The 21395-nt window shown below is 39.9% G+C and overlaps 1 protein-coding gene across 7 annotated transcripts; it reads right to left on the bottom strand.

Annotated features, from left to right (window-relative positions):
- Positions 1–213: 213 nt before the first annotated feature.
- On the bottom strand, positions 214–7938 carry LYSET (lysosomal enzyme trafficking factor). Of its 7 annotated transcripts, none has more exons than XM_020802231.3 (3): positions 7691–7835; positions 2932–3002; positions 214–1100 (listed from the first exon to the last, which is right to left on the bottom strand). In XM_020802231.3, exons 2-3 carry the CDS (start codon positions 2967–2969, stop codon positions 689–691), a joined length of 450 nt encoding a protein of 149 aa, XP_020657890.1. In that variant the 5' UTR covers positions 2970–3002; positions 7691–7835; the 3' UTR covers positions 214–688. The 7 variants fall into 7 exon arrangements, with proteins under 7 accessions (XP_020657890.1, XP_020657889.1, XP_020657892.1 ...); XM_020802230.3 differs by having other exon boundaries at positions 2932–3005; positions 7691–7833; XM_020802233.3 differs by lacking the exon at positions 7691–7835 and adding an exon at positions 7207–7399.
- Between the last annotated feature and the right edge of the window lie 13457 nt (positions 7939–21395).

Below are 21395 nucleotides of genomic sequence, written 5' to 3'. Positions count from 1 at the left end.
TGTTGAAAGACAAGAACACCAATAAGGAATATGGACAACTACATTTTAAAATCAAACTATATGGGTCAATAGGTATGTGGCTGCAGGCTGTATATCTGCATACGTACCATATATGTATCAGATATACATGCATGTATGTATATTTTCTACCCATGTATGGAAATGCCATCTCATAAAAACTGACACTCTGGTAGGAAAAAACTCAAGAGTTCATTTTCATTTAGTCATGTGTGTAAATAGAGCCCTGTTTTATTGAGTGCAACATTATTGAAAGAGAAAGCACAACAATGTCTCAAATGCCACTTTTATGATCAATTCAAACCCTACACGTTATAACAAAAGAAAAGTCAGTTTTGCTGATTCTCCTCTTCAGGAAAGCTTGAAGATGGGGAGCAGGGGGCACAGTGAAGTAAAGTTTCAAAGACATTTCCTCACAAAGACTTCCAGTGAAGTGTAAAAATTCTGCATAAGGCAAATATGAAAAATGTCACCCTATAACCTCAAAAAAGGTTCTTTATTCCACCAAATAGAACATACCCATACTTTAAATCAACAAATTTAAAAAATAGAAGGCAGAAATGCTATTCAGTAGTAGTAGTAAAGAATCTCAAGTTCCATTTGTATGTTTAACTGATGCAACCCAGCATCTTGATCATTTAAAACCACTCATAGGAAAACAAAGATTGATTTAGGTGTCAATCAGTTGCAGTCTGCTGATTTGATTGGAGGCCTTCACAAATGTTTGGTGACGATTGCAAACAACAGCCAAGCAGATAGGAATGATGCAGTAGCCCACCGTTTTGGGATCAGCTCTTGTACAGGAATAAAGGAACAAGAACATCTGTAAATAAGGGATTAAAAAGATAAGGGTCCACAGCCAAAATGGTACCGACAATAGCCGTGTTTTTAAGGAGTGCATCCAAGTAGTTTCTTCTCTAAGTTTTTCAGGGGGTTGCTGAATGTGCTCCAGTGCTAGTCTGTTGTAAGTCTCGTTGATTTCGAAGACATAGTAAAATGCAGCTGCGCTTGCTATGAGATATAATCCCACGCCAATCCATCCCATCCTCTGACGGAAATTCATCATTCTCCATGCTCTGCACCTTAAAGAATGAAAGTAATCATTAAGGACTCTGAAAAAAACAGGTGGACCAATATGTAATGATACAGATGAAAAATTACTAACATAGTCTCGCTATAGATGCCAACAGGACATGTTATATTCAACTGCCTGCAACACGCTAGGGATAAAGAATTCAGCAAAGTGATGGAACAGTTTATTTCTCATGTTCTAGTCTTCCAAATGCGAGAAGGACAGGGTAGGGAACCAAGATGTTGGACTCAAATTCCCATTTGATCCCCACTTCACTTTTTCTGGAGAAAACTTAGTTGAATTTTACTTATTCAGTATATTTTTATCTTGCCAATGTGGCATATATTATTCACTCTTCCTGCCGTGCATGGCTTAAGCCATCCACTAACCCTGATAAGTAAATTAGAATAAGAGATACTTGGTAACTCACAAGCTATTGGTAACTTCATAGCTATTAAGGTATTTAAATTTAGTCCTCCCCAATCCAAATTTGACAGAGACATCTGTGTATCAACTGGGACATGTTAAAAAGAAACGAAAGAGGAACTGTATAATTATTAGATTGTCCATGGATATGAAGACTACAGAAAGGGCGAATCCTCAAATTCCAGTACTCTTTTTGCTATTTTCTCTGTAGTTGTCAGTTTATTGCCTTATGTTAGTGTATCTTCCTAAGTCACAACAGTGTAATGTAGTGTAGTAAACATAGTAATGGACTAGGATTCAGGAGACCTGAGTCCAAACCTCCCTTTGGCTATGGAAATTTACTTGCGGGCTGCACTGTAAAACCATTACTTAAATATCTCACATATCTTGGAAACCCTTCCAGGGTTGCTATAAATAGGAATCAATCAACCAAACAATACAAGTGCGATAGTGATGGGAAGATGAAGAAGCGCGGCTGGTGAGTGGTGCAGCCACCAGGGAACACATCAAGCCGATTCTGTATAAGTTACATTGGCTACCAGTTGCTGCCCGGGCCCAATTCAAAGTGCTTGTTTTGACATATAAAGCCCTAAACGGCTTGAGCCCTGGATACCTGAAAGACCGCCTCCTTCCATATGAACCTACCCGGCAGTTAAGATCTAGCCAGGGGGCCCTTTTGAAAGAGCCGTCCCTCAAGGAGGTAAGAGGGATGGCTTGTAGACAAAGGGCCTTTTCGGCAGCTGCCCCCAGACTATGGAATGCCCTCCCGACTGAGATTCGTCTGGTGCAGACACTGATGACATTTCAGCACCAGGTCAAAACCTTCCTGTTCCAGAAGGCTTTTAATTGAAATAATATTAGCTGTGGGTCCGATGGCCATTTTATATATATTTTAATTGTTACGAATTTTTATTGTATTGTAAATGTTGTAAGCCGCCCAGAGACCTTTGGGCAGTGTGGGAAGCATATAAATAAAATAAATAAATAAATGAAATAAGTTAGATATGAAACAATTGTGTTACATGAATTAAATAGGGATGGATAAGCCCATGCCTCAGACAAATATGATAATCTTCCAAAGAGAGCATACCAACAGTTGTATTCCACAACATTACCTCAGTTGTAAGTGCCAAGTGAGATTGTTTCCCTATGCAGAGGCTTCGGACTACAACTACTACAGTAACAATGTATGCGTAGAGAGAATTAGTACACGAATACAACCATAAGCAATATTTGAAGTCATGACAATAGTCTATCTGGCTAACATGGCTCTAGAGTCCTCAGGATGGCTTTTTAAAATCACTGTACGCAGCAACTGTTACCACATCCATCGTTGTAACTCTATGTAGTCCAATGTTTACTCTGAGAGTGTAGGGATGCCCAAGAAAAAAATACCTCACCTGACTCAATCTTACCTGAGTACCAGATCACACACTTGAGAGGAAATGATCATAGAGAGTAAGCCTTAGGTCGTCCCTCAGATCAGCTGCTGTCCCAAAAAAATAAAGTATTCACCTGATTCAATGAGGTACTGTTTGAATTAATTAGGACAAAATCTAGAAACAAGTGTATTAAGTGGTCTGCTCTTCCTTTTGCCTTTTTGAAGTTTAGAACTATTTCATGTTAGACTTCTCTCTTGAGTTTACTGAGTGTTCCTTCTTTTGACAAAATACTAAAGAAGTTCAAAACCAGAGATAAGCATAGACTTATCCTTGAAAAGGAGAATAAACCATTTGTCCCAAGTTGTGATCTTCAGTCAACTTTCTACTATCTCACCTAGAAAAAAAGAACTAAGCAGAAAGAAGGAATTCTAGCTGGTTTATCAGCATGCAATATTTATTTTGGCTAAAAGATGTTCTTGGCAGAAGGCTACTTCATTTAATCTCATCTACTTTCCTAGACAAAAAGAACTTATGTTCATATTAGACTTTATTTTGCATAACACGAGGAACACTAAGAGAGAAATGCCCAATTATAATTAAGTTAAATATGGGTAATCACTTGTACAGGTTGAAAATGCAGAAGAGACACCAGGCTCATTCATTATCATCAAAAAGGCAACTGACCAACACCAGTCTGATGAGCTACATGGCAGCAAACCATTTCAATGTATCATGTACTAAAGTTCTCATTCAGTTATTGATTTATTAATTACACTTGTATACTGCGCCAATTAGTGCTGAGCACTACTCTGGGAACTTTACATCTAAAGTAACATAAGGATAATATCAATCACAAGTAGTATCTTTAAAAACTGACCATGTGCCTACACAAATACAGCAGCAATAATCTAATACAGTAAATCACAAAAGGATCAAAACAATGGCAAACAAAAATAATCAAAATGATCAGTCTATAAGACATTAAAAGATAATGTTCTCAAAGGCTTTAGTGAACAGCTTTGTTTTGAGCATCCTCTTAAAGGCTGTGAGGGAGGAGGACAAGCACAGCTATCTGCAATCTTTGCAGCCTGTTCTGGACTATGGAAGGGCACGAGTCAGATACACTGGTAGTTTGTGACGGTTCACAGTTCTTGGCTGACCACGAGCCACCATGAACCTCCGGAAAAACAAACTGGTTTTTCAGGTTCGTGCTGGGGGGCCCCTGCCTGCTCCTGCCCTCTGCCTCTTCCACTGCCCACCCCACCCCCTTCCCATTGCCCCATCACCTCCCTACCTGCTCCTGTTGCTGCCACTGCCACCCTCAGAGGCAATGGGACAGGCTTCCCTGCCAGAAGCCGGGCCCGCTGCCTCTGAGCATGGACCTGCCCTGGGCAGCAGGTCCAGAGGCAGCAAGCCCAGCTGGCCAAAGGGAAAAAAGTTTGGCACTTTGTTTTGGTTCGGCAAAATGGGATCCCTGAACCGGATCACAAACTGAACCATGAACAAGCCTGGTTTGTTTTCCTGGTTTGCAGTTTGGTTTGTGCCCGTCTCTATTCTAGATTAAAGATCGTACCATTCTCAGTGCTAGTGCAGGCTCACGCTCTTGACCATGCAGCAGTACACCTGTGCTGTGTGAGCTACAGGTTGATAGGGACAGGATACAAGCCACAGAGAGCTCCCATCTCCTGGCATTTTAGCAGCCAAGGAGCTAATAAGATTCGAAGAATGGATTTGTATCACTCCATCTCAGCTTTTCTAATAGCTAACTTCAACGCAAGTAGTTATATTGCACATAGGCTTTTGTTCTGTCCCACCTTGTGCAGTATGGAATAATGCTTTACCTGCTAAAATGCAGTCTAGTGGCTGAATTCACACTGCTACAGCACACTTACAGACTGAGCTGTACAACTATGCTATCTTGCTTTTATACATATAGTACTGCCTGTCTTCCCAAAGCATATCCAGAATAAATTAGCTACTACCATATCTGGTTATCTTGATTTCTGTGAACGGATTCATCAGTGAAAATTAATGCAGGTTCATGAACACACACATACACACACACACACACTTTTCTTGATAACCGAAAATCTTGTGCCCTTCAGGGGCACTGTTGACTATTCAGCTTGTGTGAAAAGCAGAAAAACAATTTATGGAAAGTCTGAATTTGGATGAGACCAAGCTGAATAACTTTTGCCTAAGTTAGCTACATCTGAATCATGCTCAGGGTGCAGATACTAGAGCTGAATTTGCAGCAGTGTTGCCTGTAAGAGTCTGTTTGTATACTTGCAAACACTGATACCGCTGATCTCGAATGATCTATCTTATCTGAAAGAAGCTGAAGTCCAGGGTATAGAGTCTGACCATTCAGGGAAGTGCATTATACTTGAAGACTCTTTAGTGCAAGCGTAGTTCTCACTTAACAGCTGTGATCTAAAGAACTTGATATAACTCTAACCCACATCCTCTATTTTCCACACAGAAAAAGCAGATAGCATTGCCAACAAAGAATCACGAGCTACATCATTCACCACAGTACAACATGAGATTTATAGCCATGAATTGGTCAGGAGGGGTAGAAGGTGGAGAACCAAAACTGCTACAGGCATCTATTACTAACTGCAAATTCTAGAAACTAGCAAAAAGCAGCATAATCTAGAAGCTACCATAAAACTAACAGTTTAACCTTGTCTGCAGTATTTATAAGCACAGCTCAGAGATTTAAGGGTTCTGATAGATTCTATTTAACTTTCAAGACTGTTTACAGTTTTGCTCTCATATAAAGTTCACTCTGAACTTGGGAGAGGGAAATATGCAGACATGAGATAATCAGACAATACACCAAGGGGAGTTCCCAGATGTTAAAACCAGAAGATTTTGTAAGTCTTATTGATTAAAGAGAGTTAAGAATACTGTATGAGTTTGATGAATTCAGATCAATATGGCTCTTGGATTGTTATAAATTTATTTTAATTGATATAATTCTGCATTTCTTGAAAGACAGATTAGTGTCTCTGTTAACAATAGCAGTTGTGACGTTTCCATGTACAAAGGCTGTACAGTATCTATAACAGAATATTAGACAGGGAAAATGCACCACACCCTTCCTCTTCAGCTCAGAAATGTTTATGGATTTTAAAATGCTGGACTAGATAGGCTAAACGAACTGAGAAAGTAATTCTTATGTTCTTACATTTTAATGCTTACTTACACTTTTGACAGGCTGAAGCTAAAATGGATACTGTTACTAGGTGCTCCAATGAAATTTCAGTTTGGACATCCTAACTAACTAGCCATCCACCACACCAGATTATTAAATACTCTACACAGTAGTTGCAGACACTCCTAATAATTCTTTCAGCATATTGCTTTAAGAATGATCTCAAGTACAACTTACCAAAGTAAATGCTGCGGCTTCAGGCATTTTAATAAGTTGCAGGACATGTTGTGCCTGTTTGACCTGGACTACAGTCTAAGCATGTATTTTTTGATTGTTGTAAAGTGCTCCAGTAGTGACAACCCCTCCTCAACAACCTCCAAAACCCATAGAAGGCAATGTTTCGCACATATGATTGTGATTTCAAAATGGCACACTCAGGTTGGCTGACTTCAGTCTTCTATAATTGACTATTCTTTTCTCTTCCTTCTCTTTGGCCCAATGATGTGTTTCAATGTACAAGACATAACACACTTAAAATATAAGCAAAGCACAATTTCTATTAAATAATCCAAAACAAGCACCCAACCTTAACAACAATGTGACATTCCTTGCTAGATGATTGTAAGACTCTCACTGTGACATTTTCAAAGAATTAGCTCTGTCAGTCTATCTCACCAGGTAAAATAAAACAAAACACATATGGCATCTTTACAAAGTGTCTGAGGAAGTGTACTGTAATCCACAAGAACTCACACTAACGAAATCTGTTAAGTCTTCGAGATGGCATATAGCACTTGATTTTGTTCTACAGCCAAGAATCCCATCAACTAGCACACGCAGGGCAGCCAACTAGAAACTGGACAAGGTTTCAAATGGCAAGAGTTCCAGTACGCACATTTGTGAGAAGGGTCAGCCTCTCCTGTTGCTAAGAACCCCACCCCACCAAATCTGCAGTAGGTGGATTACAACACAGTATTGGTCTAAACATTTTCCAAATACATACAGTATCCCAATCTACTGGCAACTATATCTTCAAGGGAAGGCACACAGAACCGTTCACCAACACAACACAAAACAAGTTGCTCTATCTGGCATTGCAGAGATTGATGTTCAGCACCCGTCCACAGAAGATGCAAGAGTCAAAGTACCTGCCAACAAGCGAAGATCCGGAGGTCCTATCAGTTCACCAAGTCGAGAATACAACTTCCAGACGGAGCCTATACAGGACAGCCAGACACTTCACCGCCCTTATTTTTTTTTAACCTTTCCTTCCTCTCAGGCCTGATTTAAGAGAGGGCTGGACCCCGGCTTTTTAACAGCTGGATTTCATTTTGGGACACACGAACGGGAGCACTCCTAAGCATATGCAGAGTGCATTTCCCACGAGCACCACAGACTCTCCCCGAAGTCTTTGTTTTTTTGGGGGGTCTGGTTACATGAGAAGGGGAAGGCCGTCCCCAGCCCAATTTTGTGCACTTTTTCTTTAAGCTGCTAAGCAAGCGCACCCTCCCAGGGAGAGCAGCTGCCCCCCAGGAGGCTCCTATATCAGCAAGGAGGGGGAACCAGCCCACCTTCTTTTTCCCTCCCCAGCAACGATGCACTTCCAAAGCAGTTCTCCTTCCCAATCCTCACCTTCCTCTGTCGGGGAACAAGGTATGGGGCAGAGAAAGGAAGGCCAGGCACGGACGGGACGGGACGGGCGGCCCAGTCACATCGTCACCCCGCTGCCCCGGGCCGAGAGGAGGGCAGAGCGGCTCCCTCGCGTCTCGAGGCACTCTCTGGGTCCCTCCAGCGCCAGGGCCCGGCCATCCCTTCCGTCGCTCGCCCGAGATCCGCCTTCGCTCAGCTCTGCTTCCGGGTAGCGCGCGCGCCCGCCCGGGCGAAACCTCATTTGTCGAATGAAGCACGAAATCATGCCTCATGATAGAGGGGGTAGTTTTTGTCTGCAGCATAGACTTCCGGGTCACGTTTCAAAACCAGGGGGGAGGAACGCCCTCTGCCCTGGTCACGAGCTGCTTTAAGCTTCTGTGTAAATCTAGAGACTCTCCTGCTCACCCTCGTGTTAGAAGACTAACAGCGACAGCAGCTCCCTCTGGGCAGCCGTGGGGGCTCTTTGGTTGAGGGTGGCCTGTATACCCCGCCCTGAGTCCCGGGCGAAGTCGTCCAGGGATCTTCCCGTGCTTTTTTATTGTTATATTTCCCAACAACCCTACGAGGTAGGCTAGGCAGACGCGCAAGATTATGCAATAGACTTCGTGGCTGGAATTATTTCCATAATTATTCGAGCCATTATTTTGTAGCGTTAAGTGTTAGCTCCTTTTTTACACCCTGCAATTCCAGTGACTGCCTCAAGTGGGGAAATAGGCTTGCTTGTTTGCTTATAAAACCATCTAATTATATTTCACAGGCCTCAGAAAATCTCGTTAAGATTTGCTAATCTGGAAGCCCTGTCAATTTAATATAATCCCGTGCCATCAAGTGAATTTTGACTCACCCGACCCTTTTTCAGGGTTTTCCAGGTAGAGAGTACAGTACTCGGAACTGGTTTACCGTTGCCTTTTTCTGAAGCAGCCCTGGCACTGTGCAGCTTTGCCCACAGCTACACAGGCTGGATCGTTGCCAGAGAACTCGAACCCAGCACTGGTCTAACCTGAATTCAGATTTGGCCAGTAACAGATCTACTGACAGGAAGCACCCTGGTGAATCAAACTCCCGACCTCTGGCTTACTTAAACCACTGAGTTATCCAGCCAGTTTAGGGTGGCTATCAGTTGGTTTTGACTTCATAATACATAGTTGGAAGCAGCCAGATGACACAGAACAACAACAATCACAGCCATTAGCCTTTCTGTACAGTTATTTCATTTGTGTTTCTAATATGGAGCAATTTTTATTTTCTGCAAGGAGGTGATCTACTGCTAAACCAATGACTCGGCACTACACTTGTTTCTTAAAAGAATTTTCAGGGACACTAGGATTGTGTCCCTGAAGTCCATAAACATCCCACCCCAACTGTCTATGACATCACAAAACCACCCATGGGCATGCCTCCAAGTCCTTTTGCAGAAGGAAACAAGTCACAGTTGCTTGAGTTGTTTGGCATGAAAAACGTAGAAGCCCACAGCGGCTTAGCCTATAGAAATTGAAGAGTTGAAGAATTACTTAACTATATAGCATTTCTTCAAAATGCTGTTCAAATGCTTCAATTTGGGGGCGGGAGAAACATAAATTGCTAAATTATTGCTATGGCACCCTGCCTTATTTTCTGTAGTCATCTTTGAGCAGAAAGTGTCATGATTAGAGATTGGGACAAACTGCCAAAATGGCAATTTGTTTTTGGTTTGTGGTTCGTCAAGGTTGACAAACCATGAATTTACTAACGTTTTACTAATGGACCTCAAATCAGTTTGTTGGTGCTTGTTTTTTCTTTAGACAGCTTTAAAAACAAATCTGATCCCCCGCCCACCCCCACAGGCTGCCCCCTTCCCAGTGCCCCCATCACCTTCCTACCTGGTCCTGCTGCCTCTTCTGCCACTGCTGTCACCACCACTGCCATCTTTGCAGATGATGGTGGCGGCTTCCATTCTGGCAGCCTAGGCCTTTCCTATCTGCCTATGGGCCTGCTGATGAGTGCTCTGCCCTAGGCAGACAGGGCAGTCTAGCCTAGCCTTCCCTCTCTAGCTATAAGGACGAATTTAAAAAATGTAAATATTAATCCCTTCGGATTTGTCGGGAATCTCCGAAATGGATGATTCTGAAGCAACGAATAGTCGAAGAATCAGAAATTTCTTACGAATATTACAATTTGTTTTTTTTTATTTGTCTCCATGTCTAGTCATGATTGTTCTCTTTGTTTAGTCCCAGCCTTTCTTTACCTGAGTCACAGTAATTTTTCTTCTGAGCATTCTCAGTATCCTTAATTAAGCCAAGAATGTCGGTGTTACAAGGTGCTGATACTCTTATTAGAATATTCAAAACATAGCAAATATACAGCTCAGCCCACTCACCCATGAAATTTTTTATTTGATGACTTTCTGCGTTTTATACACAAGCCATCAATTTAAACATTAATAAGAAACTTATTAGCAATATTAATCATAGTAATTTGCATTAATAAGAATAAATAAGAATATAGTATAAAATGATGCAGTGTTTTAAATTCTGGCATGATGTACTTTATTTTGTTCTCATCTTTCTTGAGTCCTTTTGTTTGCAAGAAAGAGGAACTGCAAAACTAGAAAATAAATAAATAACCATATAGCCTTACTGGCTGGAAAGATGGCCTCTTGGCTCAGCAGTAACCTAATTTATTCTTATTCTAGAGCAGAGTTTGGGGAGGTTACTTTTTAAAGGCAGTTATTTTATAATTCAACACAGAACCCTAATTCACAAGTACTAATGTTGCCCCCCCCCAACATTGTTTATAATGTACTGTTAACTTTTTTTAAAAAAATCCTTTCAAAATGTTAAAGTGGCCTAACACTTGAAAACATTCACTAAAAACCCTTCTAAAATATAATTTAAAAGTAACTGAAAAGTAACTAGAAAACATATCACATCAGTCAGTCAACTCATGATGTGACTTTTTAAATGATATTTTATTACCATTTTTTCATTGTTATACATAGCGATGTTATTTTATTTATGTATTATTTCATTTTATTAACATCCCAACTTTTTCTCCATTCAGGAATCCAAAGCAGCTTACAAAATGATGGGAAGAAGTTGGCAGATACATAAATTAGCATATTAAATATGCAGTTTAAAAATAATATTAAAGGCGATTAAATGTTAAACAATTTTGCCTGCTGCTGGAACTCACCATTTTCAAGTCTACTTCCAGTCACTGTCTTATGTGGTGCTGTCAGCAAATTAACAGCATACTGACTGAAATGCTGTTGGTGGTGCTGTGTGTAATAAATGCCGATGACATCATTAGCAATATTAATCTTTAATTTAACTTAATTAAAAACTTCCTATCTCTCCACCTCCCCGGACATTCTGAAGTTCCTTAGGAGTTTGTTTGTTTGTTTGTTTGTTTGACCTCTATACCGCCCATCCGGCTGCAAGGTGGTTACACCATGGTAAAATTAAAACACTAAAAAAATCAAATATAATGATTATTTTAAAAATAAAAACGAAACTAGTGTGAATTAAAACCATCTGGGTAGTGAATTTAAGCTAAAAAAAACAATCTTTCTCCCATACTTGTTCTGAATTCTAACAAAGCCCACTAGGTGGTGCACAATACCAGACTGACAAATAATATCATAAGTGTTAGACATTTAAGAAAACCAACAACTTGTGATTGATTTTAAGATCTAGATTTCTGGTCTTAGCTTTTCTGTAGGTGAATTGGAATAAGATTGAAAAGTGGAATGAATCTCCAGTAAAAAGTCCCAGATAGATACTTCTTGCTGTTCAGAGCTAATTGCCTTGGTTCTCTTGAGCTTGATATTATTTGCTAACAATTCACTTCCAACTTATAGTGACCCTAGTAGAGTTTGTTAAGGATGTGAGTTTAGGGAGTGGTTCACCAGTCCTTCTCTCCAGTGATTTTCATGGCTGAGCAGGGATTCAAACTCACATCTCCTGAGTCCTAGACCAACACACTATCCACTGCACCACACCAGTTTCTCCTAAAAACTACCGGGCCATAAATAGAATTCTAACAGAGATGCCTGACTTTGTCTTCTTAGACAGTAAGATCTGTTACTTTTTGCTAAATGTCATCTGTCATCTTTAGCTTGTTCAGTTAACATATGAAGAGATCCTTCTGTACCCGTATTTTCCCTTCCATGCGGAAAATCAATGACAGAGCTCCTTCCCATACCAATATAATCCTAATTTGTAGGACAGGTGACACTGGAAAGAGGCACCATAGTGAATTCTTCCTGTATGGTATGTGGCTTCTGACAGTATTCTTGTAGCACCTCAAAGAACACCTGCAGAAGGTTGCTGTGATTCTCTTTCCTGTGTATTTGCCAAAATTTGGAGAAATTACTTTTCTGGTCTACAACTCTCAGTATCTCTCTTCCAGTATGCCCAAGGGATGCTCAAAGTTATAATAAAGATAAATAACTTTTCCAAAACCCAGTACCTGATGCTTCTTCCACACCATCAGATTATGGTAGAATTACAGTAAATGTAGCTGTCTCTTACCCTGCAATCCCATTACACTTTTTATTTCACTCTGTCCCTGTAATGCGGAAAAGAGGGCGTGCATACTAACTATACATGACAGCATGGCCCATGTGTCAGAATATGTGTCAGGCTTCTAAAAACAGGAACGGGAAGTATAGGGTGGGGACAATTTGAAACGGAAAAGTAATTGACAAGAGGGAGTCGCTGGGCACTTTTCCCGGCAATGTGTTTCTTCCCTTCCACATTTCAGCTGTTTTCTCTTGGCAAAGAGCACTTCTAGTTTCAAACCCCATCAAGAGGGAGAGAAAAAATGCAGGAGGCAGAGGAAAGCAGTGTCAGCAACACCCAGGAGCAGGGAAGGGGTTTAGGATTGTCCCCTTCCAATTGCTACTTGAAACTGTCACCTTCATCCGCACCAATCGCCAGTACACTTTATAAGAATTCAATGGAGACAGGATTGCTATTTGCATTATATGCAGTTGGGACCACAGTCCAATCTGGGTTTTTATTGAGCACGTTTACAGTATGTTTTTGACTGAATTCAAAGAACTAATTTTTTTTTGTACTACAATGCTCAGAATTTTCCAGACAGCTAATTTCTTTACAAATCACTAATTTATAGACATGCCCTAACAAGATCACATGGGGCTGCTGAAGTGAAGCATGCTAGAAGCCACAGTCAGAACTGTGTGGAACAGTTGGCTAATCTTGGGTTTTTCCTTATTTGTCTAGATTAATGTACCTAGGAACCCTTTAGCTCTGTGCTAATTCCCCAACACTGGTGCATATAGTATTATCTGGACACATTGCAGTCTGTATCTGGTCTAAGTGTGCAGGGTGCCCCTCCATGATTTAAGTACATCATACAGGGGCACTGCTAAGCACTCAGACAATTCAGGGGCCGGGTACATATGTTACACATTTGGATAAAATAATGTACCATCCTATATCTGTCTATGCAAATTTAACATATGTACATCTGTTTGTGCCCATTTAGAAATAATTAGTACAATTTTAATTTTTATTTTCCTGAAGGCAAAACCTCATATAAAGTCAGTATGAAGTTCTCAGTGATATTTTCACATGCATCACTAGGAAGATCATGTTCTGTTCATCGTATTGAAAATAGATGTATATGAAGAATAACAATAAGTTACTATATGCTGAAGTCATCCACGGTTCAGCTGTAATAGGATGGTGCTCTGTGACTCAGAACATCATCCTGTGACTGCTCAGTTATGAAGCCTCCTGCAGATAATTATATTTGTTATTTCCAGAAGCCACTTTCTACAGTCTGCCCGTATGATTGCATTTGAAATGTCAAGTTGACTCTTCATGATATCTGAAATTGCACAGCAGTTTGAATACTTACATTGCAAAACCATTCTTTTTTAAGTTTTTATAACTGGAGAATAATTTTAAAAATTCTAATATTAGCACCAGCATCTGGCGATAACACCATCCAATTGCATTATAGGCAGTTGATAATAACTGTTAATAATAATTGCTGTTCTGCCCTGCCTGTTTCAGGTGTACAGGTATTTCATTTTAGATATTTCGGAATAGAGGTGGTCAGCAAGTGGATTTTTTTTTAATGTTGAATGTCTTGAGCTGCGTTTGGTCTTGACATTCAAATTTCTGTTCTCAGATCTGAGAAAGAAGCCTATACTAAAATCCCTGTTTAAGTATTATTTCCAATCACTTTTAATAGCCTAGATTGCAATAATAAGGGACAAGCAACAGTGCTGTTTTCCTGTATTAGAAAATAACTCCAGGACATCCACAATCACCTCTCCCCATCCTGAAGTGACAGTACAAAAATAGCTAAATAACTAGCAATCTGTAATATTGTACTTTCCCAAAATTGAAAATGGTTGCCTGAACCTGAACTCTGCCTTATTTGTGCATGCCTCTTGTTCCAACTTTGACAGTATACAGTTTTATCTAACTCTTTATTTTACTGGCTGCAGTGTACGTCAGAAGCTCTAAAGGATTTCAAATGGCAGTCTTTGCCCCTTTATCTAAAGGTGTTACTAATCTCTCCTGGGACCTTCATGCATTTTATCTACTGAAGTACAGTATAGTTCTTCTCCATCGGGAGCACTGCTTTCTTAGATGGAAAACCCTTTCCCATAATTTCTACAGTACATTCTGATATTATGGATGAAATCTAATTGATTGCCCCAGCTAGGATAAATCCTAGTGAGTTAATGTCTATTTTAGATGGGTCTAACCATTGGATTTTGTCTTCTATATACAGTATGTGCAACATCATATTGGAGAAATCTGAAATAGTAGAAATTGTTGGTTATTGGCTTGAATCCTGAGATCCTGGGAGTAAAATCTGCTCGTACTGCCACATCCCTCTTGAACAGTATAGGAAGTGTAATGGGAAGGGCAGGTAGGGGAATGGGGTAGGGGAAAATTATTTTCCCCACTTCCCCCAGGAGGGTATAACACAGGACTCAAGTGCCTTTCATGTTGAAAAAAAATTATCTGGATCCAGTCCCTTATTTTAATAATTAAGAAATCAACATCCAGTTGTTAAATGGAATAAGAAACCAAGACATTAAGTCTATGTAAGACCATAAACAATTGTAATGCATTTCTTATATTATGCCTTGCTTTTTGTTAGAAGCTATACAACATATCTATGCATTTAGCAATACTGTTTACCCTTATATCTAATTCAAACAAAGGGTAGTAGCGCTGTAATCTGCTAATAATTTAGCTGAACAGGGTGTGTCAAACTGTCAAACTCATATTTCAGTTCAATTTTATTTGATCATTCTGTGTAATGGCATTGATCCTGCACATTTCCTGGACTCAGAGGATTTCTCTACCTCAGACTTGGAAGCCTCATTATAATTTCCTTTAAACCCTGTGGAATAGGAACTTCTAAACCTGCACATTCCTTTATGCTCTGACACATTTATTTTGCTAGAAGTAAATGGGTATAGGAAACCAAAGAAGTCTGAATGAATATGATAGTAGAATAATAATACATTATTGCACACACTTAATGACATTTCATTAAGGTATCTCCAATAATAGAGAAAGAAAGGTGGGAGTATAGTCTGGAATAGAACAAGTGAAATTAGTGTCTAGATAAATGGGAAGAAGGTTTGTACCTCTTTCATTAGGTAGAAGCTTTTATATAGGAGAAGAAAGTGTAAGTGAGTAACATACTAAACTACATTACATAATGATATAGACATCTCCTCCCTATCAGTAGCAGATCTAGCTCAGTGATTTAGGTATCTGGTGGTGGAGCTTGAGGTTAAGACTTGACACCTTCTAGACCAGGACTGGATGGCCAAAGGGTGACTAAAACACAATCAACAGAAGAAATAATAATAATAATAATAATAATAATAATAATAATAATAATAATAATAATAATAATAATAATAATAATAATAATAATAATAATAATAATAATAATAATAATAATAATAATAATAATAATAATAATAATAAATAAAAATAAAAATAAAAATAAAAATAAAAATAAAAATAAAAATAAAAATAAAAATAAAAATAAATAATACCATCAAATCCTAAAAATACATTGGCATAAAACGTTCAAAGAGAATACTCTTGCTCACCAACTGGGCAACCCACAGCCACTCTGAGACATCAGAGGGCTCAACGTCCCCAACACAAAAGTGCCTGGTTTTCAGACCCCTTTCACAGGGGCCAAAATGTAGCACGCTGGCCCAAAACATGGCGCTTTTTGCCCCAATGCCTGTTTGAAGAAAGTGCCGTCTGCAGGCCCCATGCAGCACCCAGGGGCCACAACATAACAATCAAAACCATCTGCAAAGGTTTAAGTGCTGTAAAAGTTTTATTGGACTGCCTCAGGGGTCCAGGAGGCAATTTTGCATTGTTTCCATCCCTGCCACATTTTTTTTAATTGGCCTCTCAAAGGTATAAAAGGATCTTTTCTGGGTGTTCTTTTAAAAAAACTCTTTTCATTTAACAAGTTAGGGTTGGGTGGGCTACAGGAATGGGCGCAGCCTTCCAAGGTCTAGGGTTGTGCTGGGGTGGCTCTTGCGTATCTGAATTAAAGGGTACAAAGGGCTTTCTGGAATAATTCTGGCAGCTGCTGAAAGATTCTGCAAACAATAGTAGAAACAAAACAAACACATCTATCCCAGTTCTGGTATTGACACCCATAGATTTTCTCTTCCTGGCTTCACATTCAAGACAGTGCCAAGTGGCTGCATCAAGCCAGCCTTCTCCTCTCCCACGATGCTCTGATTCAATAGCCTCTGTCACCACAGAGAGATAGGCCCACAGACAGAAGACGGGCTTTTTCTTGATGTTTGGGCTTATGTGATTTTTTTTTGTATTGCTACTGTTTTTGTTTTGTTTCCTCTGTACTGCACAGCACAACTTGGGCGAGTTCCTCACTTAAAAGTAATTCCAAATAAAATTTTAAAAAGTCTTTATTTGTGTGAAGGAGAAAGAGAGAGTGTACCGTCCTCTCCACAACCAAGTACAGTGGAAGGGCAGGAATGTGTGGAAGGAGTGCTGGTGGAGATAGAGCAAGAACTGGTAGAGAAACAGGAGAGGTTGGAAGTGTGTCTAGCTGATGAAAGAGGAGAGGAGCTAGACCTAATTGTGTGGGAGGGGGATATAAAAGAGGGAGAAGAGGCGCGAACATTCAACATTTTAATGGGCACACACCCTGACAAGAAGGACCGGGCGGTGCAGACAGACTGGAGCATCGGACAGGAAGGCTTTGCAACTCTGCTGCGGGAGATTCCGAATCTACAATCTGGCGGCGGACTCCTGCCTGATCTGAAGGACTTGCGTGCGGGAGAAGGCGAATGAGAGCCTCTGGAGTGGACAGTAGTGGTGTACCCCCGCAACCAGCGTGGGGGGAGGAGGGTGATCCATCCCAGTCCCTCTTTACTCCAGCCCCAATGAGAGGGAGACTGGGCAAGACACCCCTGTAATGGGACAGTGTATGCGGTGAGGAGTACCCCCCTGAGGCCCATGACTGACAAGGAACGATTTGGTCCGGCCCCTCTGTAAGGACAGATATTCAGACACCTGAAGTTAAGGTGCAGCATTATCATCAGTTACCAGAACTTAGTTTAATGGACCCCTTTGAGCCCATGGAATTAAGTTTGTTTACGAATAAATCCAGTTGTGTTAAGAACCTGGAACAGCCTCCGACTCTTCTTCTGGCGCCAAGACAGGGGTCGCACTCAGCAACGAACAAACCTATTCACAATTTGTTTATTTATTTAACTTATATGCTGCCCACACTACCCAAAAGGTCTCTGGCCTTGAGTTAAGGCTTCATGGCAAAAGATTTGGTAGTTAAGTTGGAGAATGGTCTGCAACTATTCAAGCAACTATTGTGATATGGCTATGCAAGTCTCCTGAAGAAGAAGAAAAGGTCCGCAAGTCAATAGGGATTAGTATCCAACCTTAACTAACTCTTAGCAGGCCTTTTTTTATTTTAAATTTTTTGGGGGGGGATGCTAACCATTTTCTTGTGGCATTTCTGCATTTGGTTTCAGAAGCTCCAATTTCATCATCCTTCCTGGGAGTTACAAAAGCTGAAAGTGAAACCATTCACAAAGCAAATGATTTGCAGGATTCTCTCTTCAGTTTCTTGTCATGTGTGTTTACGTAGTTGACAAGGAATTTATGGTCAGAAGACCATCCTCGAAGCACCTTCACCGTTACTATGCTCAGCGCAGAAGCAAAAATCTCCTTTTGAGTGTTTTTAGTAGAAACAAGTGGCATTTTCCACCACTTCAGTTTTTAATGCAATCTGTGGCAGCTACGTATTCATGGAAGCAGGGAGCAGTTACGAAAGCACAGACGTTGGAAATAATATAGTTTTTGTGATGGTCCCGTTAGATGGTAATGTGTATATTAATGTCAATTACCTCAAAATATGGCAAGCCAACCCTGCTGGAAATGGGGGCCGTTTTGCTTATTCTGCTGAGCAGAGGCCAGAATATCTGCCCTAAAGGCACCACTTGGCACAGTTCCTCCTCATAAAAATAGTGCTTGCTGGAGTCCCAAATCTTTGCCTTAATGCTCACTAAAGTGTAAAATAACACTGAGCAGGCTTGAGGGATCCTCACCCCCTCTTCTGAATCACATATATATTTTAAATCTTGCTCTGTTGTATAGCAGTGGTCCGAGTTTAGTGCTTCTTAGAAGAAACTAGATTTATGCAGCCACAGCTTCCAGTCAGAAGCATTCAAGTGCTTTCAAGGAACTTTTTAAAAAGGCTCCAGAAGAGAACCTATAGCAGGATAATTGGATTTCTTTCATATTTTAAAAGGAAATTTAGTTCTTTTTTATTTTTAAAAAAGGATGCTAGTGGTATTTCATGAAAAGAAGGGAGACGTTGGAGATGCCGTCTGCACCCTTGCCTTGGCCTCCATTCCTCCTTTTTTCTCCTCCTGGGATTTTTCCTCCTGATCTTGCTGCACGGAGACTGGCATCACCTCTCAAAGTCACTCACCTTCCAGCACAACCTGGGGAATTGTGATTTTCCTGAAGAGTAGTAGTGGCTTTTAATGGTTCATGGACATGAATCCAGGTAAATCCTGCTTCATGCCAGTCCAACAGTGATCAGCTAAGGTGGATCTTTTTCCCTGTCTGGGACAGCCATGTATCAGTGTGGTGCAGTCTCAACCAGGAAGCTGCAGGGGGGGTTGGACTACAACTCCCACCATCTTCTGCCTTAAATTACAGTGATGCCTCGCAAGAAGAATGCCTTGTGCAATTAAAAACTCACAAAACGAAAGTGTTTTGCAATTTTTTTGGTGACTCACAAGACAAAATTTTCTATGGCTTTGCTTCACAATATCAATAGGAACACATTAATTACATTTCAATGCATTCCTATGGGAAACCGTGCTTCGCAAGATGAAATTTTCGCAATACGAAATGACTCGCAGAACAAATTATTTTCGTCTTGCGTGGCATCACTGTATATATATTTTGCACCCTAGCATCTAAAGCACATTGAGCATTTTTTATAAGTATGCATTAAATTTTTAAGCCATTAGAGATGACATATATATATATATATATATATATATATATATATATATATATATATATATATATATATATATATATATATATATATATATATATATATATATATATATATATATATATATATATATATATATATTAAAAAGTACATATCTGTGTCTTAAAACAAGTTAAAGAAGTTAACAGGGGAAAAGATTCCTATCCCCGATTCATCTTATATTGTTCTTGTTATATGCCTTTATTTATTGATTGATTTATTATTGGATTTTTATCCCGCCCTTCTAGACAAAAGTCTACTCAGGGCGGCTCACAATGTATTGAACACAAAAACAGATTAAAACCACATTTAAAATCTACAATAATAATATAGTCAAGATGGGAGAGTAAACTGCAGAAATAAAAAAATAAAAATCAAGTATTGGCAGGAGGGAAGGTCTGTCTAAAAAGCCAAGTTTTTAATTGGCTTTTAAAAACACCCAGTGAGGGTGCCAGACAGATCTCTGGCGGCAAGCTATTCCAAAGTCAAGGGGCCACCGCCGAGAAGGCCTGGTTTCTTGTTTTTTCTTTCCAGGCCTCTCCTGGCGTCAGGCCTTCAAGTCAGAATTGACTTACAATGACCCTAATGGGGCATTCAAGGCAAGTGAGATGTTTAAAGAGTGGTTTTACCACTTCCACATCCTCAGTGAGTTTCCATGGCTGAGCAGTGATTTGAACCTAGGTCTCCTGAGCCCTAGTCTGTTATTTTATCTATTATACCACCCTGGATATCCCATTCATTGGGATACTCATGGGAAAGTGGTTAAACTGCAGTCCTGCACTCAAAGACTCTACTCCCAACCTTTGTTCAATTCTGGGCTCTAGTATCTGGCTCAAGGTTGACTCAGCCTTCCATCCTCCCAAGGTCAGTAAATTTAGTACCCAAATTGCTGGGGGTGGGGACAATGTGCAGGCTGCATAATTAAACTGTAAACTATCCAGATAATGCTATAAGTGCTATGGGGTGGTGTATAAGCACTACACTTGGCTTGGCTTTTCATCTTATAGACCCCTGGAAAAAAATTCTGTAGTTCAGGAGGTTCCTCAACAATGTGAGATAGGATACTGGTGGTAGTGGTGGAAAGAAATTGGCCTAAATTGACCTTTGGTCCTAAAAAATATTAATGTAAGGAAGATTATAGGAGGAACCCAGCCACATTGTTCAGGAAGACTCTCTCACCCTCTTTTCTCTGGAGAAGTCACAGGTGGCTCATAGTTGTGGAGGTGGGATGTATTCCTTCTGTGAACTTTCAAAAGTTAACTTACCTTAGGAATCTAAGCCAAAAATCTTAGAAAACCGGAGGAGGCTGTCAGTCAGAAGTAATCAGACAGTTACCAAATGATTCAAAGCTCTCAAATCTTGAGGGGTTTAAACATCAAGAGGATTAAAATGGTTTAGGGGTGATGGGAATGTGGAGTCTAGAATTCTGTACAGAGCAGAATTTTTTTTTATTCTTTACAAACATCTATTTGGAAAGGGAAGAAGAGTCTACTAATTCTAAGAAAAATGCTTTATGAGTGAGACTGCCAAGGCTGCCCATTACAGACAAGATGGCTGACTCTCGAACAGATTTGAGGTGCCATTAAAAGGCAGGAAATAGCTCTCCCTTTATATATTTTAAAATATGGTGTTTACGTCTTAGTCATTCAGATTTTTTAGATTTGATCTAGAAGCTCTATACTCCCTCATAGATGACTATCTAACCATGCTTCCTAATACTGTACCTCTCCAATATGCAGCTCGAACTCACTAATCAGCTGAAGTTTTTGGTGCAATGTCAAACACGGTTGAATAAAAAAAAAAAAAAAAGATGGATCTGTGAGTACCCCTTTCTCCTATATTTGAAAGTTCTTCATCTTTAGTTATTTTTGTTCCAAAGACAAAGAAATCTGCCAGTGTTTGTAAATTCTTATCAATTTGGATACATTTTTATCAAAACCAGACTGAAATGAAAATTTCACCCATTAGCACTTTTAAAATTCAGCCAATACAGGCTAACATGGTGATAACCATATTGTAGGTGCCTACCATATGAGTGCTAAATATGAAAAGTTTGTCAGAAAACTAATTCAACAAAACAGGGTAGAATAGCAAGTATTCATGTATATATTTTTCA

The sequence above is a fragment of the Pogona vitticeps genome, chromosome 1 (assembly GCF_051106095.1).
Source record: "Pogona vitticeps strain Pit_001003342236 chromosome 1, PviZW2.1, whole genome shotgun sequence".
In the NCBI taxonomy this organism is placed as follows: Eukaryota; Metazoa; Chordata; class Lepidosauria; order Squamata; family Agamidae; genus Pogona; species Pogona vitticeps.
This window is presented reverse-complemented; position numbering and strand designations above follow the sequence as displayed.

Coding starts and splice junctions, on each gene's coding strand:
- LYSET (XM_020802231.3), bottom strand. CDS start 2,969: ATGATCATTTCCTCTCAAGTGTGTGATCTGGTACTCAG. Junction 1,101..2,931: donor GTGTGTGATCTGGTACTCAG/GTAAGATTGAGT, acceptor TCATTCTTTAAG/GTGCAGAGCATGGAGAATGA.